This window comes from Oncorhynchus mykiss, chromosome 8 (genome assembly GCF_013265735.2).
Source record: "Oncorhynchus mykiss isolate Arlee chromosome 8, USDA_OmykA_1.1, whole genome shotgun sequence".
NCBI classification, from domain to species: Eukaryota; Metazoa; Chordata; class Actinopteri; order Salmoniformes; family Salmonidae; genus Oncorhynchus; species Oncorhynchus mykiss.
The window spans coordinates 53,661,542-53,687,929 of NC_048572.1; the positions used below are offsets into that span (position 1 = coordinate 53,661,542).

Genomic DNA, 26,388 nt, shown 5'->3' on the forward strand with positions numbered 1-26,388 from the left:
AGTAGTGTACAGACATGACATTCAAGACTGCCTGGGGAATGGAAGTAAGGTAGTGACATATAGTGGAGGTAATCAGTGAAGTGATGGAGTCCAGGTGTGCCTAACGGTGAATGCCAGGTGCGTGTAATGACTGGTGGTTAGTAAACCGGCGATGTCGAACGGCGGAGGGGAGGAGCAGGAGTAGACGTGAAGCATGGCTCCAGCCGCAGGACGACGGCTAAGATGGAAATCACAGATGTTGGGGCCCAAAGTGTCCTCCACCGGAACTCAACACCCCTCCCAGTCCACCAGGTACTGGTCCAGGGGAGCAAATGGATGTCATGGGGGACAGCATCAGCCAGGGGACCAGGAACCACCGGAAGGGAGACATGAAATGAATGTGAGATACGGTAGTCACTGGGATGCTGTAACCTATACGTCACCTCACTGACCTTCCTGAGAACCTTGAGAGGCCCCACAAACTGGGGCTCAGCTTCTTGCAGGGATGGCAGAGTGAGAGGTTCCTGGTGGAGAGCCAGACGCGGTCACCAGGACGGAACATGGGCGCCTCACTGCAGTGGTGATCCGCCTGTTCCTTCTGGCGACGGACAGCACGCTGGAGCCTCACTCCAAACGTCTGCATGCCGGAACCAGTCGTCCACCACAAGGGCCTCGGTCTGGCTCAGAATCCATGGAGCCAGGGCCAGCTGACAACCCAGGACACACAAGGGAATAAGCCCGATGGAGGAGGAGTGACGTAACGAATTCTGGGCACATTTTTCCCAGGGAAGGAGGAGAGAGAGAAAAAGGACCCACTCCCCATGCCGGTCCAGGTAGTGACTCCTCAGAAACCTCCCCAGCTCCTGGTTAATCCTCTCCACCTGCCCGTTGGACTGATGCCGGTACGCAGAAGGGAGGCTGATCATGACCCCCAATTTCTCCATGAAAGCCCTCCATACCTGTGACGTGAATGGGGGGCCACGGTCGGACACAATGTTCTTTGGAAGACCTGCTGGAACAGTGCCTCAGCAACCTAGAGAGGGGTAGGGAGACCAGAGTGAGGAATACACCGGCATGATTTAGAAAATCCTTCCACAACCACCGGAATGGTGGTGAAACCGTCAGAGGGGAGATCAGTAACAAAGTCAAATAACAGATGAGACAAGGGATCCTGAGGCACGGGGAGGAGTTGCCCTGCTGGAGCGTGCCAGGGAGACAGTTTGGGCACACACAGAACAGGAGTTGACGTAGCGAGTAACGTCCTGCGCCAAGGTGGGCCACCAATACTTTTCAGAGAGTGATTGTATAGTACGGGTGAGGATGGCCAGCGACGACAGCTGTGTGCCCAGGTCAACAGTCACTCCCTTACCCCCGTGGGAACGTAGATGCACTCAGGAGGACAGGTAGTGGGAGCGGGTTCCCTCTCCAGAGCATGGCAAATGTCCGCATCTACAGCCCCTGTGGTCTGGGACATGACACGAGAGGGAACAGGAAAACAGGTAATCCTGCATTCAGGTGACCAGTCCATGATTCTCATCCTCAACCATGAGATAGTGGGGTTATGGCGTTGGTGCCATGGGAGGCTGAGGATGATCTTGTGAGCTTGTGCACTAGTGATGAAGGGGATGTTTCCCTGATGAAGGGACTCCACGGCGAGGGTGAGTGATGTGGTGTGTGTGATGGTTCCGGATCCTAGTGGCCGATTACCAAGGGCTTGAACCGGAAAGGAGAGCAGGTATGAGGGGATGTTCAGAGAGGAGGCAAGGGTCTGGTCAGTAAAGTTCCCCACGGCACCAGAATCCACTAGTGCTGTAGAAACAGTACACGAGGGACAGCCAGCTAGTGTGAGCAACACTATAAAGGGTTTAAAAGAAACTGATGAAGATGTAATCTTCCACCTCCTGGGGTAGGTGTGAGTATCCTACGACCGTCCCTCTGCTCTCTTGGATCCCGAGTTGGGACGTACCGGACACTGCTGAAGCCCCCCCCTTGACCACAATAGAGACAGAGCCTCAGCTGTCTCCGTCATGGGGAGGCATGTGACCCCTACCTCCATAGGTTCAGGCTCTGCTACAGTGTTCACTGAGGGAGGGAGAGAAGCGATGTGGGCACCGACGTTCCCGAAGTAGATTATCCAACCGGATGGCCATCCCGATGAGTGCATCCAATGAGAAGCTGTCATCATGACATGCCAGCTCCCATTTGATGCACAAAATAGAGGGAGCACTGGAGTAGGTAGCCACGGCATATGAATGGGGTTCAATCTTTTATCCGGGAAAGACCTACGGGCATCACTGACCTGGGCAGACTGATGTGCTGGGTCAACTGGTGGCAGAGTATCCTCCACTAGTGGAAGGCAACGCCTCTCAGGCATTTCCAAGACATTGAAGAACATCTTCCATAGCCGTCCCCAGTTGCGCTTGCTGGTCATGGTGCTAACGAAGTAGGTATCCCTGTTTGTCGACCGTCTGGGAGATGTCCTGATTTCCCGCTGCTTCCATTTGGTGAGGCAGTATTCTGGAACATAGACACTGGGTGTCGGGAAGCAAGTGCAGGTGGTGCATTTAATAATAACCGGATCCTGGCCCAAATGAACAACCACAAGTATCATACAGACATGAAACACATAGTCGATACTGCCTGAGGACTAGAACTAAGGGAGTGACAGATATAGGGGAGGTAATCAGTGAAGTGATGGAGTCCAGGTGTGCCTAATGATGAAGCACAGGTGCTCGTAATGAGGAATGCCAGGACAGGTGGTTAGTAAACCGGCGACGTCGAATGCCAGAGGGGAGGAGCGGGATTAGAAGTGACAGTCACCTGGAATACATTTCAAGGTATTATTTCATTTCAATTAACAGGTGCGCCTTGTTAAAAGTTAATTTGTGGAATTTATTTCCTAATGCGTTTGAGCCAATCAGTTGTGTTGTGACAAGGTAGAGGTGGTATACAGAAGATAACCCTTTTTGGTAAAAGACCAAGTCCATATTATGGCAAGAACAGCCAATTAACAAAGAGAAACAACTGTCCATCATTACTTTAACTTCTTGACGCTACCCATCCTTGTAGAGGGATAATTGTCATCAACAACCGCTGAATTGCATAGCGCCACATTCAAATAATATTACTAAAAATATTTATATTCATGAAATCACAAGTGCAATATTGCAAAACACAGCTTAGCCTTTTGTTAATCCACCTGCCGTCTCAGATTTTGAAAATCTGCTTTACAGCGAAAGCAATCTTTATCGATCGCTCGACAAAACATTATGTACACTTAGCATCAAGTAGCTTGGTCACGAAAATCAGAAAAGCAATCAAATTAATAATTTACCTTTGACAATCTTTGGATGTTTTCACTCACGAGACTCCCAGTTACACAATAAATGTTCCCTTTGTTCCATAAAGATTATTTTTAAATACAAAATACCTCTGTTTGTTTGTCGTGTTATGTTCAGAAATCCACAGGAAAGAGCGGTCACGACAACGCAGACAAATTCCAAATAATATCCGTAATGTCCACAGAAACATGTCAAACGTTTTTTAAAATCAATCCTCAGGTTGTTTTTAAAATATATAATCAATAATATATCAACCGCAACTGTCTTTATCAGTAGGAGAGGGAGAGGCAATGGCTGCCCAAACTCTGTTGCGCGAGCAAAACTCATGCGAACACCTGACGCGATGTTATCTTTCTCGCTAATTTTTCTAAATAAAAGCCTGAAACTATGTCTAAAGACTGGTGACACCTTGAGGAAGCGATAGGAAAAGGAATCTGGTTGATATCCCTGCGAAGGCAGGCTATGGAACATGGAGCTTTCAAAATAGAAGCCACTTCCTGGTTTGATTTTCCTCTGGGTTTTGCCTGCAATATCAGTTCTGTTATACTCACAGACAATATTTTGACAGTTTTGGAAACTTTAGTGTTTTACATCCTAATCTGTCATTTTTGTGCATATTCTAGCATCTGGTCCTGAGAAATAGGCCGTTTAACATAAAATAGTGCCCCTTAGCTTCAAGAGGTTTAAGACATGAAGGTCAGTCAATGCGGAAAATTTCAAAAACGTTGAAAGTTTCTTCAAGTGCAGTCGCAAAATCCATCAAGCGCTATAATGAAACTGGCTCTCATGAGGATCGCCACAGGAAAGGAAGACCCAGAGTTACCTCTGCTGCAGAGAATAAGTTAATTAGTTACCAGCCTCAGAAATTGTAGCCCAAATAAATGCTTTACAGAGTTCAAGTAACAGACACATCTCAACATCAACTGTTCAGAGGAGGCTGCGTGAATCAGGCCTTCATGGTCAAATTGCTATCAAGAAACCACTACTTAAGGACACCAATAATAAGAAGAGACTTGCTTGGGCCAAGAAATACAAGCAATGGACATTAGACCAGTGGAAATCTGTCCTGGAATCTGGAACTCCAAGACTGTTGGAAAAGCATTTCAGGTGAAGCTTGTTGAGAGAATGCCAAAAGTGTGCAAACTGTCATCAAGGCAACAGGTGGCTACTTTGAATTGAATTGTTTAATACTTTTTTGGTTACCACATGATTCCATATGTGTTATTTCATAGTTTTGATGTCTTCACTATTATTCTACAATGTAAATTTGCAAGGGTTATTGACAACGGAAAATGTGACGATCTCCCAGGCTCCTAAGCATGTGTAGGGACCAGACAGGACACATATTTAGACCGGACACATATTTAGACCAGACACATATTTAGCCCCTTACTTTTGTTGGCACAAATCTACCTCCATACTTCCATTCATTTGTCTGGGTTACTTTCAGACGAGTCCGGAGAAAACCATTGGGTTCCTGAGTCTCCCCTTTCCATAGAGTGGCCATATAAATTTTTTCAGCCAAACCGTTCGGAAGCACCAGACGTTTTCACGAAAATAATTCCTTCTAAACAACGCATTTTTGTTTTACTTTGGCTATGGGTAAAGTCTACAAAATATAGCCCACTCTGTTTGTTACAGATTCTAGTGTTGGAAACAGAAAACTGTGTGGAGATTTGCAGAATGTCTGCCAAAAATCCATCTCGCTTCATCTTCTCCAACTGACTGCCACTGGGCTTCCTCTTATCACTTTACAGCTACCCTGGGTACACTCTGACTTCATCATCGACCGTGGAGCATATTTTGTGGCGAGTGGAAACGCCAACTTCTGGTTGATTTCTAATTCATTAGATAATTCTTTAGTCAAGGTATCAATTGAACCATCAATTCTTACTGATCATAAAGTTATATTCGTATCTTTAAATATGAATGGATCTGAAGTTAGACCGAATCGGAGTTATTGGAAACTCAATAGTAGACTGTTGGAAGATTATAATTTCAAGATGGATGCCAAAGATATTATACAAGACATTTGGAGGAAAGCCCAACTCTTTAAGTCTTATGGGAAATTTTGGGAATTAATGAAGTATGAAATAAGACAAACAGCCACAAAGAGAGGTAAAGAAATTGCTGAATTTAAAAGATTAAGGAAATACTTTCTCTAATCTCTATGGAGGACCTTGATGAAGAAGCAAAGGGTCAGTTATTCTCTTTACAACTAGAAATGGACCGAATGTATGAAGAGAACGCAAAAGGGGCATTTGTAAAATCAAGAAGGAGATGGTTGGAGGAAGGTGAAAAGAATACAAAATACTTTTACAATTTAGAAAGAAAGAATTCTGAATTTACATCTAATCATAAACTCAATATAGATGGCAAAGAAAATGAAAACCCCAAAGATATTTCAAAATATGTTTCAGAATTCAATGGTAAGCTTTATACCAGTAATGGTTGTCCTACTAGTGACATATCTGCCTTTCTAGACTCTGTCAAAGACTGTGCAAAATTCATAGATGAAGACTTCCAAAAGTCTTGTGATGAAATTATTTATATTAATGAAAAAAAAAAATGCATCTGCAAGTTAAAGAAAACAAATCTCCAGGGAATGATGGCATTATCAGTGAATTCTATAAATATTTTCAGGAGGATATTATTGAATTTATATTTAATGTTTTTAAGGAGGCAATTGATTTAGGGGTCCTGCCTGTTTCCATGACACAGGGCCTAATTTCTGTAATACCCAAACCAAACAAAGATTCTATGATGTTAGAAAATTGGAGACCAATCACGTTAATGAACAACGATGGAAAGATACTTGCATCCATCTTTGCAGAAAGACTTAAAAAAGGTATTGACCAAATCATTGACGATACCCAGTCTGGTTTTATGAAGTGCAGACATATATGTAATCATATTCGACTAGTATTGGACTTGATAGACTACATTGAGCACATTATGGAAGATAGCTTTATTTTATTTGTAGACTTTTACAAGGCATTTGTAAGTGTAATTAAGACACTTTACAATAATAGTAACAGCTCTGTTAAATTATCCCATGGAACTTCACAAAGATTCGACATTAGACGTGGAATTAAACAAGGATGCCCAATTTATCCTTTCTTATTTTTATTGGTCACACAAGTTATGGAACTTCATATAAATAAGGATAGTTTTAGGGGTATTCAGATACAATACAAAGAGATAAAATGTTCACAATTGGCTGACGACACCACCATTTTTTTTAAAGATCATAATGAAGTCAAGAAACCTATTGAGTGTATTAATGCCTTCTCACATGTATCAGGTTAATCTCTGAATATTAGGAAGGTGAATTATTTGCATTCAAAAGATGTGACTAAAACTCAGTATGTAATATCCCTGTAAAAGATGTGATCACATATCATGGTATTACAGTTAGCAAAGGCCAGAAAGAAAGGGCTAACTTAAATTTCTCTCCTATTGTAGAGAAAATTGGAAAGAGATTTAATTCCTGGTTATTAAGAGATCTGTCTTTATCTGGACGTGTACTTTTATCAAAATCTGAAGGTCTGTCCAGATGAGTTTATACCTCCCTTGCCTTGGATGTTCCTCTGTCAGTAACTAAAATGGTTGATACTAAATTATTTAACTTCATATGGAGGAATAAACCTCATTATTTAAGAAAAGCAACCCCAAGGTGAGTGAGGCATTCAGTTGAATGCTCTGAATTTTTTAAGATTAAATGGATACAAAACTATTTAAGAAATAAGGATTGCATCTGGAATATCATCCCTAATTTAATATTATTTTTTTTACCCCTTTTTCTCCCCAATTTCGTAGTATCCAATTGTGTAGTAGCTACTATCTTGTCTCATCGCTACAACTCCCGTACGGGCTCGGGAGAGACGAAGGTTGAAAGTCATGCGTCCTCCGATACACAACCAACCAAGCCGCTGCTTCTTTAACACAGCGCACATCCAACCCGGAAGCCAGCCGCACCAATGCGCCGGAGGAAACACCGTGCACCTGGCCACCTTGGCTAGCGTACACTGCGCCCAGCCCGCCACAGGAGTCGCTGGTGCGCGATGAGACAAAGACACCCCTACCGACCAAGCCCTCCCTAACCCGGGCGACGCTAGGCCAATTGTGCGTCGCCCCACGGACCTCCCGGTCGCGGCCGGTTACGACAGCGCCCTTAACCACTGCGCCACCCGGGAGGCCTCTAATTTAATATTCCAACAAATTGGTGGTCTAGAATTCTTACTCAAATGCAACTTTGATATGGGTAAAATCCCTATTAAGCTTGCAAACTTTCATAACTTGGAACCTCATGTACAAACACAATTTTTCCCCTCATAGGTATTCAATCTGGAATAATAAAGACATCAAATTCAAAAACAAGTCTTTGTTTTTCCAGAACTGTTTTTCCAACAACATTATTTGGGTTAAACAATTATTGAATAATGATGGACAACTATATGGACAAGTATTTATTAGAACACACAATGTTACATTCACTCCTGAGGAGTATCAACTTGTTGTTAGAGCTGTCCCTAAAGGTGCTATTCTTATTTTAGGAGAATATAACAGTACTCCAAGTGCAACTGTTGAGGATTATGTAGCCTCAATACAACTAGAAGGAATTAACATTTTAAACTATAAATGTAATAACATGTATATAAGGAAACTATGTCAATATATTACTATTCCCTCTGCTAAAATGTACAGGAATGCAGCCCTAGGACAAGTGAACTGGAACAAAATGTCATTGTTATCTGGTAAATATTGCATATCTAATAAGGTGAAAGAAGTATCATACAAACTCATTCATAGAATCTACCCTGTAAAGACCTTGATTATACACAGATTTAAAATAGCTATTGATAACAAATGTGTATTTTGTGATTGTGACCCAGAGACTCTTGACCATTTATTTTGGGACTGCTCTGATGTCAGAAGATTTTGGTGTGAGTTAGAAGATTTTATTTTAAAAGAAACAACTATTAATGTTAATTTCAAAGACTCTGATATTATGTTTTATTTTGAACCAAATTATATGGACCCTGATTTAATTTTCATTGTCAATTTGTTTATCTTTCATGGAAGATTCTTTGTCCATACAATGAAGTGGGCAGAGAACAAACCCCTTTTTACATTATTTAAGATAATTTCAAAATAATATTTCAATTCTATCAGTAAATGTAAAAAAAAAAAGCAATATACACCATAAAAGTATTTAACAAATTGAAAATTAATCGTGATATGTAATACCCCTGTCTGTATGTTAGGTATATGTACTCTTGTTTGTATATCTGTTTTTTTTTTGTATTTGTTGTGTTGATAATAAAAAAATAAAACATTTAAATAAAATTAAAAACGCCAACCGGATACTTCATATTTATACATCCGGAATTAAAAAATAAATAATAATACATTATACATCCAGTGAAATATGTGGCTAGTATCTGTAAGACACATTTCGATTGGATGAAAAACGCAAGCCAATCATAGCTCTGGATGGAAGGAGGCTATTTCGCAATTCGATTGCGTTCATGGTTTAGAACCTGTGCGTTGATGTTGTTTCAATGTCAGTGAAAAAAAGTGAATATTATATATAATGAATACTATAAGGTCGTCGGTTTACCGGTTTCATGGAGTGATATGTTCCACTAGGTAATTGCGTTCTTCAAATGAATATAAAATGGAATGCTTGAGAAGTCATGGCAAGGTATTTTGAGGTTCAACCTCGGCAAACTAGCGCTAGCTAGGCTAACTCTGGATATGTACACCTTAACAGTACATTCTTGGGCTAGATCTGTACCTAAATGATGCTGCAGCAGTGTTGCAGGCTATCTTTGCGCGTTTGATTGTGGCTTCGACTGTAACGAAGCTAGTTTAATTACACCCACCACTCCATATCAAATACGTTGCTTGTGTGATTTAATCAGGCTGTTCATTTTCATCAAAAGCCAAGTACGTTGAATAAAATGTTAATTTGAACTTACTTTCATTTAATACGCCTGTCCAGATGCAGGTGGTGAATTGGAATTTAGAAATTGCTCCATTTCTATTTTTTTTTATGAAGTAATTTAACGATGTGCACACCGCCAGCTTTTCTATTTCAAAACACCCACCTGTCTCATTGTTTGAGACCGGCATAGTAAGTTAAAATGATTATTTTTCTCAACATTCTGGCTTGTTAGGAACATTTACATGATTTTGCACGCCAATGTTTCAGTCTGTATATACCAATTAATTGTGAATTACAACCTGATAAATCAGACAAATATTGCCTACTTGTATTTTCCTTCCAATGATTTAACTTTGAGTGAACTAGCTATCCATGAACACATTCTAACTAACCCTTATGACCAAGTCTGCTTTAAAAAGCCAACTAAGCTAGCTAGTTATAAACTTTCACAAACCAACAGTCATACTTTCCTAAAGCTTGAATGCCTTAGCACTCTGCTGAATAGTTTACATGGTTAAATCATGAAACTGACATTTCATACTCTTATTATCCAGCAGGAATTTTGCACTAGAGCTTCCAGGATCCAGTGGCGCCCAGCCGCGATCACTAAGTGGTTGGGTTCTGTCCTGGGCCAGTGTACCTCCCCTGACCTCTCGGTGTGGTCCTCTCACATCACAGGCAGAGGGGGCAGGAGTGTTCCAGCAACTCCCCTGGCACCACCAGCAGGTTCGCACAGGGAAGCGGGGCACAGAGTACCAGCCCAAGAATATAAAGCGGAAGCGGACCCACGGCTGGATCAAGAGGATCAGCACGCAGGGTGGCATCGAGGTGATTCTCCGTAGGATGCTAAAAGGACGGAAATCCCTCTCACACTAACCACCCAATGGACTATTTTGTCAGTAAACTTATCGAAGTTGTGGTGCAAAGGTGCCCAGGTTTTACTACCATGTGGAAGATGCCCCAAAAAATAGGCACGAAACATGGCACTGCCTTCCAATTATGTAGGCAACACCATGCACATTTACATTAAAACATTCCAAACAATCCCTTTACAAGTAAGAATGTTGAATAAACTTAATTGAACTTACTCTATTGATTGTCTGTTGTGTTGGTAGAAATTTTTGACAAAATATCCACAGGAAAGTATTATTAACCTGACTTCGAAACGTCAGTCTCTGTGTAGCAATCAAGATTTGTTTGCTCATGACCAAAGGCACATGCACAAGATGGAAGTACATGCACGTGATGCATGCATGTAACCAACGTCTGCAGGTGTTGACATGGTTTTTCGCATATTCCAGGAGATATACATTTCAACGGCAGTACCTGCGCTCTAAAAAGTGGGGTAAACAACACTTTCCTATGTATATTTTGTCAAAAATGTTGAGTGGCTGAAGCATCAACCACACAGACAACCAGTAGAGTAAATTCAGATGTCATTTTATTCAACATTCTGGCTTGTAAGGAAAACTTGATGATTTCACATAAAAGTCTGATTTATTAGGCAATCTAAGAACCTGCAGACTTGTTGGTACAGTTTTGTTTAGAGCTGGATGTCTGAGTTATTGGATATGTGAAGGCAGCAGTGGCGGTCAGTGCTATTTAAGATGAGGGAGGAAGCAAAAAATTAATGAGCGTGGCCTTATTTCTATTACTCCATGTTGGATGACTCATTCATATTCCATTCACCCAGTTCAGTGTAACAGCGATAGCTTTAGGCTAAGCATCACGAGGTTGCACAACCTAGCGAATGAAAGTTTACAATGTAGGTGCACACAGGTCGAGAGAAAAATTTGACGTGACAGTGACACACCTTGCACACTCTTGCCTGCATCTAGCTGATATAGGGTGTAGTCATTAGTCCAACAGTTGCAAACGAGTTTCTAATGAACAAATTCAGTTATGTTTATCCCCTTTCCGTTTTTCAACAGAATCGGTGGAATAAATACACCCCTGATCAAGCGTAAACACAGTTCACTTTCATAGCAGCCACGTTGTATTCCTTCTCTCATCTATACCTCACACCTTTTCCCTTCACATCAGCCGAAAAAACCTTTCCAAGCCAAACCATATAACCACTACACACAGCCTACATCTTTGTCACCATATTAGCTAAAGTAATGTCATAGTCAAAATAGCCAATAGAACGAACACGTTAGTAAATCCGCTACAATCATTCAGTAACGTTACAGTGTAACGGGAAAAGTGTGACGGGAAAAGGTAAGCAGTCTAGCACTTACACTGGCGGGCCACGGTGGCAATAAATTAGTCAAACCAAAAGCTTTCCATGACTTGGAAGAGTTGTGTTGGATAGTCATAGCCAGCTAGCTAACGTAGCATCCCACTGTTTGAGTAGGCTAAACTAGCTAGCAGCATTTTCTAGCTAAGTAAGTGAAATTGAAAGTGAAAAAAATGGACAATCTCTCTCTTCTTCATTTTGGAAGAAATACATTGTTCAAAACGGTTTAACTATTGTCTTTATCTGTCTTTGAGTCAACTACTCACCACGTTATGCACTGCAGTGCTAGCTAGCTGTAGCTTATGATTTCAGTACTAGATTTATTCCCTGATCCTTTGATTGGGTGAACAACATGTCAGTTCATGCTGCAAGAGCTCTGATAGGTTGGAGGATGTCCTCCGGAGGTTGTCATAATTACTGTGTAAGTCTATGGAAAGGGGTGAGAACCATGAGCCCCGTAGGTTTTGTATTGAAGTCAGTGTACCCAGAGGAAGATGGAAGCTATCTGTCCTCCGGCTAGACCGTGGTGCTATCCTACAGATTGTTGTTGAGGCTACTGTAGACCTTCATTGCAAAACAGTATGTTTTAATAAATTATTTGGTGAGGTGAAAATATTTAGTATTTTATCAAAAAAGCATAACTTTTTACATGTTTTACAGTTTTTATTTTAATGAAATTCACTGAGGAGGATGGTCCTCCCCTTCATCCTATGAGTAGCATCTACTGGAAGGAAGATGAATTTGCAGAAGTATTTGACCATGAAATGGATTCTCAATGTCTTTCTCATCTATTTCAGACTCAATCTTGGAAAGGCTTGGTAGGTTGGTGCAGTAAGTCAATTTAGCTTAAATGGCATAGGGAATCAACTGTGACAAAATTAGTTTTACTTATGCACCTGTCAACATGCAGTGGTGCGGTTGAACTAGTTCCTGCATTTGAATATTGGACTTTTAATATGTAAGTGATGGGATATAAGCATCTGTGCTGCTTGTGTAAGCTATTTAGTTGCTGCGAAAATAAACACATCTTCGGACCTTCATACCATGCTGATACACAGTTGTCATTCAAATTTGTGTCTTGCTCAAAAAAAAAGCACTGTGTTTCAGGGGGGGAATAAGCATTTTTATTAGCATGAGTGAGTGTTGTTGGTTGAAATCAGTGGGGTTGGAGATGATGGAAGATCAGAAAACCATGGTTAACATATTTTATATCTCAATGTCTGTGTTAATATCTCCTTGTGAAAATAATTTCACAAACTTTGATACTGAATAACAAGGAATTTGTGTGCCATGGCTAGCTACTGCTTATCACTGCCTCTCCGCCATCAAATCACGTGACGGGATCTGGAGCCCCTCTTCCTATTGGCGTGCTGGTTTCTCGTGTAAAAACTAGTGACCCAGTGAGCATTGTCCTTTTACGACCGTCTATCCTCTCCTGTAGCCAATGGAGCACCAGTCAAGAAGAGGAACGCCCATACACGGACGAGCAACAAATATGGAGTATATGGAATTGTTATGCTAACTTGCGTGCTCTATAGCCATCAAGTATGCTTGATTATTCGATTCAACATAGTTTGATTATCTCAAACCTAATTTCACAAAAAAAAAAACATATAATTATTTGATTGTGTCATAGTCAACCCGAACTTGTAAACAACCAGCGGTTTCTTAGCTACGACAAAACACTGTCTAGTAGCAAGCTAGCTAACGTTAGTGAGTTGCTAGATAGATATAACGGGTTGTCTAGTTAACAAACTGGTGTTCTTGCTAGCTTATAGAATCCTTGTAAATGACTAAGAATTGATGCACACATTCCTTGTACTTTGTGTAATCTTGAATATTTCAGATAGCAAAATACGCTGTACAGCGTTGGCTTTAATTACGCTAGTAAACTACGCAGGTTCGTGTTACTGTAGCTAACATTTTCCTCGCGCATCAGCTAACGCATCATCTTTTAGTCTGATTTTCTGTGGTATAAAGCCACCATGGATAAGGTAACGTCTTTTTCTTTTATATAGCTTTCAAGCAAAAAAATATGTTTACAGTTGACTGCTAGCTAACTAAGTTACCCTGTTTTGACTATGAACTAGTTCAATTTTGGCCCTGTGTTTATTTGTTCGTCATCAAGCTGGTTGAGCTAACAGAATATGACAGCTAGAAAAAATAACGTTTAATATTATATGCTTAACGTTATGTTGTCCCTTGATAGCTACTTATCTAATGCATTATCTAGTTAGCTAGGCCAATGTCATTTAGGTAGGTACAGCAATTGTTCAGTTGGCTACCCAGGAAGATATTTCCCAATCCCAATGTTCAGAATTTAAGTATCCTAAAAAGCTAGAGTAACGTTAGTCAGCTAGGTTAATTTCTCACATTTTGCAATCTTTCCTAAACAGGCAGAGTTTTTAAAAGGACTACCAGTCTACAACAAAAGCAATTTCAGCAGATTTCATGCAGACTCTGTCTGCAAAGCGTCAGTAAGTGTCTTCCTGCCCTTAGTTCTGTATGTCAAATAAATTTCACCTGAGAGCATGAATTGCTAATGGTCAACATAGATATTGAATTTAGTGTCAAACAATGCATATTGTAATTGGACTTTATATTTCTCGCCTGTTGTTTGGGTTAGTCAGTTAGTGGACACATCATCACCTATTTCTGTCTGTCTTTCAGAACCGGAGGCCCTCTGTGTATCTCCCAACTCGGGAGTATCCATCAGAACAGAGTGAGTGTCCCATCAGATTCAAACGATACTCTGTTCTCACAGTATATGCGTGCTAGTGTGTACTTCTGATCTGAATATTGTGTAGTTTGACTGATAATGGTTAACATTATTGATTAGCCTGAAGACCCAACGTTGAATTGCATTGGATTCAATAGAAGGATAGTTTAACTTAACTGGTTGTCCATGTGGTTGGTCCTTTTGCAGGTATGAATGTGAGACAATATATCCACAGGAAAGTGTAATTACATCAACTTTTCAAAGCGCTGGCAGTGTGTTCAGATTTCGATCACCTGAAGCATGCGCAGAACCATGTATACATGTGCACAAGCTCAGAAAGTATGCATGTGTCTCGTGCATGTATTTTTATCACCTGAAATGCATGCTTCAGGTGATAGTAATCTGAACACATTACCAGCGGTTGAAAAGTTGACTTAATTAAACTTTCCTGTTGATATATTGTCTCTCATTCCTACCTGCAAAAGGACCAACCACATGGACAACCAGTAAAGTAAGTTAAACTCATTTTATTCAACATTCTGTCTTGTAGAGGATACTTTCCTGATCCAAATGCTCATTGGTATACAGTACCTGTCAAAAGTTTGGACACACCTACTCATTTAAGGGTTTTTCTTCTTTTTTTTAAACTATTTTCCTCATTGTAGAATAATAGTGAAGACATCACAACTATGAAATAACACACATGGAATCACGTAGTAACCAAAAAAGTGTTAAACAAATCAACATATATATTGAGATTCTTCAAAGTAGCCACCCTTTGCCTTGATGACAGCTTTGCACACTCTTGGCATTCTCTCAACCAGCTTCACCTGGAATGCTTTTTCAACAGTCTTGAAGGAGTTCCCACATATGCTGAGCACTTGTTGGCTGCTTTTCCTTCATTCCAAAGTCCAACTCATCCCAAACCATCTCAATTGGGTTGAGGTCAGGTGATTGTGGAGGACAGGTCATCTGATGCATCACACTTCCTTGGTCAAATTGCCCTTACACAGCCTGGAGGTGTGTTTTGGGTCATTATCCTGTTGAAAAACAAATGATAGTCACATTAAGCGCAAACCAGATGGGATGGCGTATCACTGAAGAATGCTGTGGTAGTTATGCTGGTTAAGTGTGTCTTGAATTTTAAATAAATTACCTGCAGTGTCACCAGCAAAGCACCATCACACCTCCTATCTCCTCCTTTCTTGACATTTTCCGATTTGACTGACCTTCACGTCTTCAAGTAATGATGGGGTTCTCTTTGCTTATTTGAGCTGTTCTTGCCATAATTTGAACTTGGTCTTTTACCAAATAGGGCTCTCTTCTGTATACCACCCATACGTTGTCACAACACAACTGATTGATTGGCTCAAATACATTAAGAAGGAAAGACATTCCACAAATTAACTTGTAACAATGCACAGCTGTTAATTGAAATGCATTACATGTACCTAATGAAGCTGGTTGAGAGAATGCCAAGAGTGTGCAAAGCTTTCATCAAGGCAAAGGGTGGCTATTTTGAAGAATGTCAAATATAATTATATTTTGATTTGTTTAACAGTTTTTTTTTTTTTTGTTACTACATGATGCCATATGTGTTATTTCATAGTTTTGATGTCTTCATTATTATTCCACCATATAGAAAATAGTCCAAATTTAAGAAAAACCCTAGAATGAGTAGGTTTGTCCAAACTTTTGACTGGTACTGTAATTGAAATGGCCACCTGTGTAATCCGTGCCATACAAATTCTGAACATCAGCAGATAAAACTGCTTTATGCATATATTCCAATTTCGGTATTCAAGTGTGTTATTTGCTGACCCAGCAAAGTTTATTACAGTATAGAAAATAGTAAAAATAAAGAAAAACCATTTGAATGAGTAGGTGTGTCCAACTTTTGACTGTTACTGTACATTCTCTTGTGAGTTATATTGTTTTTTGATCTGATATTTTTTCTTATAAGTCATTGTTACAGAGAAGACAAATATCCTATTGAGATATCTTCACCAACAGTGGGACAAAAAGGTAAAATATTGGGAAAGTTGATACCTTCCTAATGCATTGTTTCTTCACACGATATAGACCCTGTATTGCGGTTTACTGTAGGTCAGCTAGTTTTCCAACCCCTCTCTGTATTTTGTCTCGACAGAATGCGGCCAAAAAGCGGGAGCAGGAACAAGCAGAGGGAGAGAACACTGCACCCCCGCGGAAAATTGCCAGAACCGACAGTCGGGAATTAAATGAGGACTCATAGAGTGCTGTACACACACAGAACTACAGATAAAGAAGCACACAGGCAAAGTTGCATTTGACAGACAGGACATACCACTTCCTACATCGTACAACATGATCTTGGGATGTTGAGAGTTTTGTCTTTTATTTACTTTTGCATTTTTATTTTTTCTTCCCTTAACTGTCCTTTTTTAAGTCTTCGATTGGCACATAGCTGAAAAGCTCTGTCTTCATAACAATAACATTACCTCCTCCACCCTAGGACTCATATTTAATTGTTGCTTGACCATGTTTTTACGTGAGGAGCATTTTCAGTGCCCTTGTTTGCTTTCATTAGTTTACTTGTACTAGATGTGTATTTTGACCTGCATGATTTACAGTCATGTCCATTTAATCAATTAGGTTCTATGCCATTTTATGTACATCCTTCTGGGCTTGGAGTAAATAGAATATTGTCTCCACAGTAAATAGAATATTGTCTCCACAGCCTCTTATTTTAGTTTGAGATAAATACGATGACGGCGGTATACCATAACACTGAAGGATGCTTGTGAGATCCCCAACAATTATTACAGTTACTGAAAAGGAAAGACTGTGTATAGACTTAAGATTGAATTTGTCTCAGGTTGTTATGGGGAATGCTGCCTCAGAAGGCTGCATTCCTGAAAGTTTTGACGTCTCCTAGTTTGAGTGATTGAATTGCCTTAATGGAAACGTTTCTTGATCAATTAAGGACCCTCCCTCAGTTTACATTGTGACAACAGTGGAGGAAAGCACACACACTGTTGAGTTAACGAGGGGATTAATGGTGTGAATATGGAGGATGCTCCCACAGGTTCATATTGGGGCAAACCATTTTACAGTATAAAAACAGACCAATTTTGCAGCAACACACAATGCTCGATGTTTGTCAATGTGCATAACCGTTGTTTCCCCGTAGACGTGCTACAATCTACCACTAGCAGCTAGATTGTCGTCACATCTAGAAAAGTTATCTTGATGAAGATAAGTGTCTGGATAGTATAGGGAAGTGGACTTACCTGACTGTTAACATGGCATGGCTCCACAAGTAAAAGCATAGCTGCTGAGTTGCAACTTAGCTCAATCGATCTGTGTGAACCTATAGGATACGCCTTGCTAAAAGGACTTACCGGTAAGTCAATATGTGGGGTAAATGTGCCATTCAGGTGTATAGAATCTTGTCTCAAAAGTAACCAGCTGATGTTAAACTGTTAATGTGGGGCATAGTTTGACAAATGTAAATACTAAAATGGGGCGTATTGTTCCTGATATGCTCTCTATATCCCTCTGTTGCTATTTACAATGATCTGGTAGTGTAGTTGTGAATCCTGTCAAACTATGGGCTGTGTATACATGGTTTGTTTCCTTAGACCATTATCAGGTAATAGTTTAAGGACTCGCAGTGTCCAGAACCTTTCGATCATTAGATAATCATATCTTACCTGAAACAGTCACACTTAATTCTTGTTTGAAAGCATGTACAGTATAAACTCTGCAGGCCATATGTTTTAGGTGGCGTCGGCTCATCTTGTTTGAGGTGATCTTGAGGCTGGCTGACGATCAGCTACCATTATGTTCCTTGGTGATGCTAGCTGTCTACATGTGTTCATGTTGAGAATTCTTTCCACAGGTAGACAAGTGTTGTTTTTTATTTATTTTTTGATAAAGTAAGTTAACCTTAATTAATAGACATTGTGTGCTCTGATTTAAACTGTGTGAATGTGGGACCTGGCACATTCACACAGTTAAAATCACAGCACACAATGTCTATTAAGGTCATCACGCTGTTTACTATTGAGAATTGAACGAAGGAGTGCTTCATCTTACTGTATAAAAAAAACGAGCACATTCTCAACATTAACACGTAGACAGCACGCACCACCAAGGAACAGAATGGTAGCTGATCGTCAGCTAGACTGAATTCATATGGAAATGACCCTCTGAAAAGATGTTCTCAATAAAGTTACCTAGGTATTGTGTTGATTTGCTTGTGAATGTTTATTTCTACTGAGCATCCGTGAGGTATGTTTTTTTTCTCATGTTGGAATTCACTGAAACATATTTCGTATACACACAAAGGTGGCTAGTAAATAATCTAACTACAGACGGTAGGAATAGGCAGGCTACATGACAAATAAGTCGCCATGCTAGCTCATGTTATAGTTAGTTATATGTGCGAATCCCCTCCTACCTGTCTGCAGTGATTACGTTCTCTCAACCAAACGGACCACTAGAGAGGAGTTATTTATTGACTACAGTACCAGGTCGCTACATCTATCAAATCATCAGTTACACCGTCTGAAGCCCTTGTAACAGGATTGCTTCCGTCCCTCTCCTGGGCCTTAACCAAGGACCCTCTGCACACATCGACGACAGTCACCTTCGAAGCATCTTACCTATCACTGACAAAATCTGCGGCCCTTGCAGAGCAAGAGAAACCACTAGGCCTACTTCAAGGTCTCTGAATGAGAGAAGTCCCCCGATTGAAACGCTACTAGCGCGCACTGCTAACTAGCTAGCCATTTCACACTGGTTACACCTACAAAGACCAAAGACACAATCGATTCAATAAAAGGTCATCAGGCTACCCTCTCCTTGTGTTCTGGCAGACATATCCATTGCCTTGCCTCCTACCCAGACTTTAAGCTACACTACATGATCAAAGTATGTGGACACCTGCTCATCTAAAATCTAATTCCAAAATCTTGGGCATTAAAATAGGGTTGGTCCCCCCTTTGCTGCTATAACAGCCTCCACTCTTCTTGGAAGGCTTTCTGCTAAATGTTGGAACATTGCTGCGGAGACTTGCTTTCATTCAGCCAGAAGCCATTAGTGAGGTCGATTAGGCCTGGCTCGCAGTTGGTGTTCTAATTCATCCCAGAGGTGTTTGATGTGGTTAAGGTCAGGGCTCTGTGCAGGCCAGTCAAGTTCTTACACACCGCTCTCAACAAAAAAATTCTGTATGGACCTCGCTTTGTGCACGGGGCATTGTCATGCTGAAACAGGAAAGGTCACCCCCCAAACTGTTGCCACAATGGCGGTGAGCTTTACACCACTCAATCCGACGTATGGCATTGCGCATGGTGATCTTGTGTGCGGCTGCTTGGCCATGGAAACCCATTTCATGAAGTTCCCGACTAACCGTTATAGTGCTGACGTTGCTTACAGAGGCAGTTTGGAACTCGGTAGTTTGTGTTGCAATCAAGGACAGATGATTTTTATGCGCTAAGCGCTTCAGCACTCAGCGGTCCCATTCTGTGAGCTTGTGTGGCCTACCACTTCGCAGCTGAGCTTTTGTTGCTCCTAGATGTTTCCACTTGTTGCACTTCACAGTTCCACAATAAAAGCACGTACAGTTGACCAGGGCAGCTTTAGCAGGGCAGAAATTTGATAAACTGACTAGTTGGAAAGGTGACATCCTATGATAGTGCTCTTCAGTAAGGCCATTTTACTGCCAATGTTTGTCAATGGAGATTGCATGGCTGTGTCCACATACTTTTATATATATAGTGTATTCTATTTTATATCATATTTATCATCCTTGGTGTGGTAGAAGGTGTTCAAAAAGTGATGCGTTACATTTCCTCTGGTCTCATGAAGTTTATTGGAGTGTGTTTTGCATCGACGGTACATTCACTATTTCATGTGCTAAAATAATTAATAGAAAAACAAAGTTAAGAAAAATAAAATATTTTTCAGTCACCGTGAATGTGCTCATTCTGTACTATTGCAGGAATATAAGATGTCTTTGGCTTATAAGGTGCTGAATAAGACATTTATTTCAGGCATGCAGATGTTTCGCCATGCTTTTTACACATCAAATCTGATGAATGGAAAGACAAAATATGGGATGGAATAAACTGCCATCCAGATCTTATCGCTTCATGATGATCAGAACCACAAGTCATGCAGTCTTATAACTGCATTTAGTTGTGGTACTAGGGAGGGCCTCATTCAAGGGGGTAAACTGTTGCAATTTGTACATAGTATACACTTAGGGTGTCAGTATATAGAACAGATATAGCCTATATTTACTGTTATATCATTTGGATGGTGGAGAATGAACCCAAAACCTGACCTTACATTCTGACCTTACATTACATTTTAGCTTATTTAGTTTATTCAGTATGACCTAAACCATGTTGATATGTTAACAATAATAACACGTTATTGTTCTCTGCATCCCTTTCTTACATTTTACATATTGCCATGATGATTGACTAACACTTGGAGCCAGAAGTGTCAGTATCGTTAGATTGTCTTGTTTGTTTCTCTCCTCTCGCTCTCAGACGAGGGTAACAACTCGCCTGAGGGAGTTGTATTCAGGTCCTGCCTGGTGGGCTGACTGTTAGGAGTCGTTTGGGGGGTAGCATCGCCTGGTTTGGACAGCTGAGGCCCGTTCGCACACACCACTGCCCCCTCTGATCTGCTAAAGCTGAACAGCTTCCCTTGGCTGAAGGTCCTGTTGGGGGACTGGGACCTTTCCTGGTTCACGGACGCAGCCGTCACCACGGTCCCCGGTGCTGGTGTTACCGACAACGGCTCCTTCTTCAACTCCGGAGACTTCCGGAACTTGAAGCTGAGGAAGCCTGCTAGTTTGGCTTCTCCCCCGGTTGGGGACTGCGGAGAGAGGGCCGTGCCTGAGGAGAACTTCCCCTGCTGGGGGAAGATCTGCTTGAGCTTCATTACATTGCTGTTGCCCAGCAGAGAGCTGGGTCTCTTGGGCTTGTCCACAGGCTTCCACTGGGCCTTCTCATGGTGGTGCTGTTTGTCAGCCTTGTGGTACTCGCTTTCCTGCTGGGCCTCGGTCTGGAGCTCCTCCTGACGCTGCAGCTCCTCCTCCTCAAGCTGCCTCCTCAGCTGTTGCTGGGAGTGCTGCTGGGCCTGACGCTCGTGCTTCTGCATATGAACAAGGTAATACTGTATGTATAATATGTGGCAGAAAGAAAACAGACTTGGCAGGCAACACTATCTGTAACCACGTTCCCATCCACAGTTTTTATGCGAGTAAAGTCATATATCATATATTATATCATAAGTTTCAGTGTAATTTTCGAAATGCTGGCAGATAATTTGTTAATTTGACATGATGGGATCTTTTTGTGTCGGTAAAATGTATTATGCTGGAAATGGCGGTGGAAATGCCTTTATACATAAACATTAATATAATAACCATCACATCATCGTAAATTTGGAGACACCCGATGATATGGTATGTGGTCCTCCCACTACGACTCGGGAGACAGTTTATTAAGCTACACTACAGTTTGTTAGGTCCGCACTACTCGCTGCCATTTCCAACTCACTCTTCCACGCCCAAACTCCAGCCATGTCTTCCTTCAAAAACACAACAGCCCAAGAAAGTCTTCTTCTTAGGCCTTGGATATCATTCACCGTTTAGTCCATTTTTATCCATGGATTAGTAACATTTTACTTCTCATTCTGAACAAGTCATATGACATTACATGCATGCCCTTCCGTCTGCTCTGGACTTTACATCGAGAGCCATGATTTCCTCTCGACAGCTGCTCTTGACGTCTTTCCTACTTCAAACTGAATTTCGGCGGATTTTAGGACAAACATCAGTGGTGCGTGAAAACATCCCCATAACATGCTGACCACACCACTCTCATTACGTGTGCGAGCATTGCAAAATAAATGTACAAAATACAATGTTATTCAACAATTTCATCCAAACTGCTCGCGAGCGTCTGCATAGCCAGGCGCTACAATATAACTTGGTTCTATTTTTGACGCTTGACACGCTGCAAGTTCCGCCTCGCTGCAAGTCCCGCCTCTACCAACTCCTCATTGATTTAAGGAGCATATACCCATGTGGGTGATTGAAAGCTGAACTGAGGTCCATACTCTAGTCCAGTTGGTGGTGGCAATGCACCTATAAAGTCCACAGAAGACGACTGAAGGAGGAGAGATTATTAGAAACTAACAAAATGCCCCCTTTTTCTGTGGATTAACTGTTGGAGTAAAAAACACACAATTTTGACTCAAAATGGGTCAAAATTCTACAAATATCTTGGACAAAAAGGACCTTGTGCATTTCAGGTAAAATAACACCCTAATATTTATATCCCAGGACAAATTAGCTAGCAACAGCAAGCTAGCTAGCTAAATTACCATGAATTTTTAATTCATTTCGACCTGTCCCCAAATTAATATAGTTATTAATATAGTTGGTTCAGAGTTCGGTTTGCTATTTCAACCTGCGTGTCCTGATCACGTCTGGTGTAGGTGGACAAAATCAACATGTGCGCGAGCGATCTGGTCAGCATGTTAGAGTAGAGTGTTCGTTCTCCGCTGATCAAATTTGATCAACTAAATTGTCAAAAGAGCAGCACGGCATCTTGCCTTGTAGAGCTGTTTAGTACAGATAACTGTACAAAACAAAATGATTTGTTGCCACTCCTAGCCCTGTCGCAGAATGCTTCCTTATGACTGCATGTGATAAGATAGCCTACTACAAGGGATTTTATTAACCAACTTCATGAGGTAGTCACCTGGAATGCTATTCCAACAGTCTTGAAGGAGTTCCCACATACGCTGAGCACTTGTTGGATGCTTTTCCTTCACTCTGCGGTCCAACTCATCCCAAACCATCTCAATTGGGTTGAGTTTGGATGAATGTGGAGGCCAGGTCATCTGATGCAGCACTCCATCACTCTCCTTCTTGGTCAAATAGCCCTTACACATCCTGGAGGTGTGTTTTGGGTCATTGTCCGGTTGAAAAACAAATGATATTCCCACTATGGGATGGCATATCGCTGCAGAATGCTGTGGTAGCCATGCTGGTTAAGAGTGCCTTGAATTCTAAATAAATCACAGACAGTGTCACCAGCAAAGCACCCTCTCACCATCACACCTCCATGCTTCACGGTGGGAACCACACATGCGGAGATCATCCGTTCACCTACCCTGCGTCTCACAAAGACGGGGGGTTGGAAGCAAAATTCTCATTTTTGGAATCATCAGACCAAAGGACAGATTTCTACCGTTCTAATGTCCACTGCTCGTGTTTCTTGACCTAAGCAAGTCTCTTCTTCTTATTGGTTCCCTTAAGTAGTGGTTTCTTTGCAGCAATTCGACCATGAAGGCCTGATTCACGCAGTCTCTGAACAGTTGATGATGAGATGTGTCTTTTACTCTGTGAACTCTGTGAAGCATTTATTTGGGCTGCAATCTGAGGTGCAATTGTGTGCTGGAAACTCTAATGAACTTAACCTCTGCAGCAGAGGTAACTCTGAGTCTTCCTTTCCTGACCTTCATGTCTTAAAGTAATGATGGACTGTTGTTTCTCTTGGCTTATTTGACCTGTTCTTGCCATAATATGGACTTGGTCTTTTACTAAACCGGGCTATCTTCTGTATACCAACCCTACCTTGTCACAACAAAACTGCTCAAACACATTAAGAAAAGACATTCCACAAATGAACTTTTAACAAGGTACACCTGTTGATTGAAATGCATTCCAGGTGACTACCTCATGAAGCTGGTTGAGAGAATGCCAAGAGTGTGCAAAGTTGGCATCAAGGCAAAGGGTGGCTACTTTGAAGAATCTCAAATATAAAATATATTTACATTTTTTATTGTACTCTTTTGGTTACTAAACGATTCCATATGTGTTATTTCATTGTTTTGATGTCTTCACTATTATTCTACAATGTAGAAAATTGTAAAAATAAAGAAAAAATCCTGGAATGAGTAGGAGTGTCAACTTTTGACAGGTACTGTAAACTTACGCGGAAAAGTACATTTTGTGTGCACTATATCATCACGCACTGTTTTTTTTAAATCTGCAACAAGTCTTTTTGGTGGAAATATACCACTGGTGGAGAAATGTACATATTTTCTTTATGCAGATTCTAGAATATTCGCGTGCAAATCTGTCACCAATTGGACGGAAACCTAGCTTGTGACCAGCTTTGGTTTGTTTCATGACTGTGTAAAGTTAGATGCCGACATGCTGACATCAGCTTTCATGACTGTATGAAATATGTTATGTCATGACATTATGACAGCATTATGTTATCATGAAGGGTTCAAATGAAGTTTCATACATACTTTTGTCAGTACAAAAGGATGCCCTTCAGTGGCTATATGTATCAGAAAATGCAAAGAAAATCCACCAAAAGGACACAAACTTGGAGGATGATAGTGATTGACAAGGGTGAGATGCGAAGTACATTATATAACAGGTTTCTCTGGGGATTTAGCCAAAAGTGTTTAGAGCTATGTGACTGTACCTTGAAAGCCTCCCTTCGACGATACTCTAGTTTGGCCATCTCGTCTGCGACCCATCCAGGAATATCAGGGATGGCCACATGGATGACGTATTTGAGGAGGATGGCAAAATGCTGTATATCCCAAAACAAGAAAGGAAACAAACACTGACATGAGAACACAGAAAAGTATAGATTGCTGATGCTATTGCCTGCCGTTGTGCCCTTGAGCAAGGCACTTAACCCCCCCACAACAACTGCCCTGCAGGCATCCAATGTGGCAGCCCCTTGCTCCAACCTCTCCAACCTATATATGTATGTGTGTCTTACGGAGGGTTTGGGATAAAGCAGACGTCAAATTTCAGGTAGACCTTGCTCACAATTGATGAATAATGTGATCTTAACCTATACCAGAGTGGATAGCGTATGTGTGATGTTGCAATGCTGTGTGTGGTATGTAGAGGGAGCTGCTTGCTCTTCTCAAGCCCGGGCTAGATCAGCCGGTGAAGCATCAGACTCTTACTCTCAGGGTCGTGGGTTTGAGCCGCACATTGGGCACAAGCACTTTAGCAATTGTTTCTCAGTTACCTGTCCTTTCCTTTTTCATTTTGAAGACAGCACAATGTGTCTAACCTCTTGTACAATGCTGCAATTGATATTCAAAACAAGATGTCATCTTTGAGTGAAGGCTATTTACTTGTGTTTAGACAACACCTCCTCCTTTTTTTGCTATGGTCCATTGTTTTATATTCTGTAATCTTTGTGGATCTATGTACAGTGTCCTTGGCTTTGATAAAGGTAGTATATAAAAAGTACCACAATTGCTACGATTGTTGTCTGTATTTGTGGCATCGATCCACTAGGTGTCACAGAGTGAAGACAAAATGGCTGGCTACGTTTTACCTCCAGTACCACGATGGAGATGATGACCATCTCAGGGCTCAGCCAGGGGAAGAGACGCTGCAGCTGACCACACTGGCCAATGAGATAACAGTTCACCATAATGGCTATCAAGCCCATGGCCTCCATTGCTGTCTGCACACAGAGAGAGTGAAATCTCTGAGGAAAAATAACTTTGTGAAATAAATAACAGTTAGCATGTTTTTTTGCAGAGATGCTTGAAATGCATGATTCTGAAATGGTTCGCTGAGCTTAATTGCAGGTAGGGTAAATATACACTGAGTGTACAAATCATTATGAACACCTGTTCTTTCCAAGATAGAGACTGACCAGGTGAATCCAGATGAAAGCGATGATCCCTTATTCAAATCAAATCAATGTTAATGTGAGTGTAGCAAAATGCTTGTGCTTCTAGTTCGGACAGTGCAGTAATATCTAACAAGTGACCTAACAATTTACCAACAACTACCTAATACGCACAAATCTAAAGGGGTGAATGAGAATATGTACATATAAATATATGGATGAGCGATGGCCGAGCGGCGTAGGCAAGGTGCAATAGATGGTATAAATACAGTAAACATTATTAAAGTGGCATTATTTAAAGTGGAATTGTTTAAAGTGACTAGTGATCCATTTATTAAGTGGCCAGTGATTGGGTCTCAATGTAGGCAGAAGTCTCTCTGAGTTAGTGATTGCTGATTAGCAGTCTGATGGCCTTGAGATAGAAGTTGTTTTTAAGTCTCTCGGTCCCAGCTTTGATGCACCTGTAC

The 26,388-nt window shown here is 41.1% G+C and overlaps 3 protein-coding genes across 7 annotated transcripts in view; 2 read left to right on the forward strand and 1 right to left on the reverse strand.

Moving 5' to 3' along the window:
* The first annotated feature begins 8,806 nt into the window (after positions 1–8,806).
* mrpl34 (mitochondrial ribosomal protein L34) lies at positions 8,807–12,562 on the forward strand. Of its 4 annotated transcripts, none has more exons than XM_036985666.1 (2): positions 8,807–8,972; positions 9,825–12,562. In XM_036985666.1, the coding sequence occupies exons 1-2, from the start codon at positions 8,917–8,919 to the stop codon at positions 10,144–10,146; spliced, it is 378 nt and encodes a 125-aa protein (XP_036841561.1). In that variant the 5' UTR covers positions 8,807–8,916; the 3' UTR covers positions 10,147–12,562. The 4 variants fall into 4 exon arrangements, with proteins under 4 accessions (XP_036841561.1, XP_036841562.1, XP_036841563.1 ...); XM_036985667.1 differs by having other exon boundaries at positions 8,814–8,972; positions 9,828–12,562; XM_036985668.1 differs by having other exon boundaries at positions 8,892–9,027.
* Positions 12,563–12,938: 376 nt separating this feature from the next.
* LOC110530115 (DET1- and DDB1-associated protein 1) lies at positions 12,939–18,464 on the forward strand. Its single transcript, XM_021612943.2, has 5 exons — positions 12,939–13,503; positions 13,906–13,986; positions 14,180–14,231; positions 16,192–16,253; positions 16,378–18,464. The coding sequence occupies exons 1-5, from the start codon at positions 13,495–13,497 to the stop codon at positions 16,480–16,482; spliced, it is 309 nt and encodes a 102-aa protein (XP_021468618.1). The 5' UTR covers positions 12,939–13,494; the 3' UTR covers positions 16,483–18,464.
* A 1,602-nt stretch (positions 18,465–20,066) lies between these two features.
* LOC110530116 (anoctamin-8-like) overlaps positions 20,067–26,388 on the reverse strand; it is a 30,627-nt gene continuing 24,305 nt past the window's right edge. For both annotated transcript variants that reach the window (XM_021612944.2, XM_036985669.1), the window contains 3 exons: positions 25,619–25,750; positions 24,740–24,850; positions 20,067–21,380 (listed from right to left, as the gene is read on the reverse strand). In XM_021612944.2, the coding sequence (XP_021468619.1) occupies positions 20,733–21,380; positions 24,740–24,850; positions 25,619–25,750 (891 nt within the window). In that variant the 3' untranslated portion in view covers positions 20,067–20,732. The remainder of the gene's footprint in view (positions 21,381–24,739; positions 24,851–25,618; positions 25,751–26,388) is intronic.

Coding starts and splice junctions, on each gene's coding strand:
- mrpl34 (XM_036985665.1), top strand. CDS start 9,395: ATGTGCACACCGCCAGCTTTTCTATTTCAAAACACCCACCTGTCTCAT. Junction 9,460..9,824: donor CATTGTTTGAGACCGGCATA/GTAAGTTAAAAT, acceptor CTTATTATCCAG/CAGGAATTTTGCACTAGAGC.
- LOC110530115 (XM_021612943.2), top strand. Junction 14,232..16,191: donor GGAGTATCCATCAGAACAGA/GTGAGTGTCCCA, acceptor TTTTCTTATAAG/TCATTGTTACAGAGAAGACA. Junction 16,254..16,377: donor ACCAACAGTGGGACAAAAAG/GTAAAATATTGG, acceptor TTGTCTCGACAG/AATGCGGCCAAAAAGCGGGA.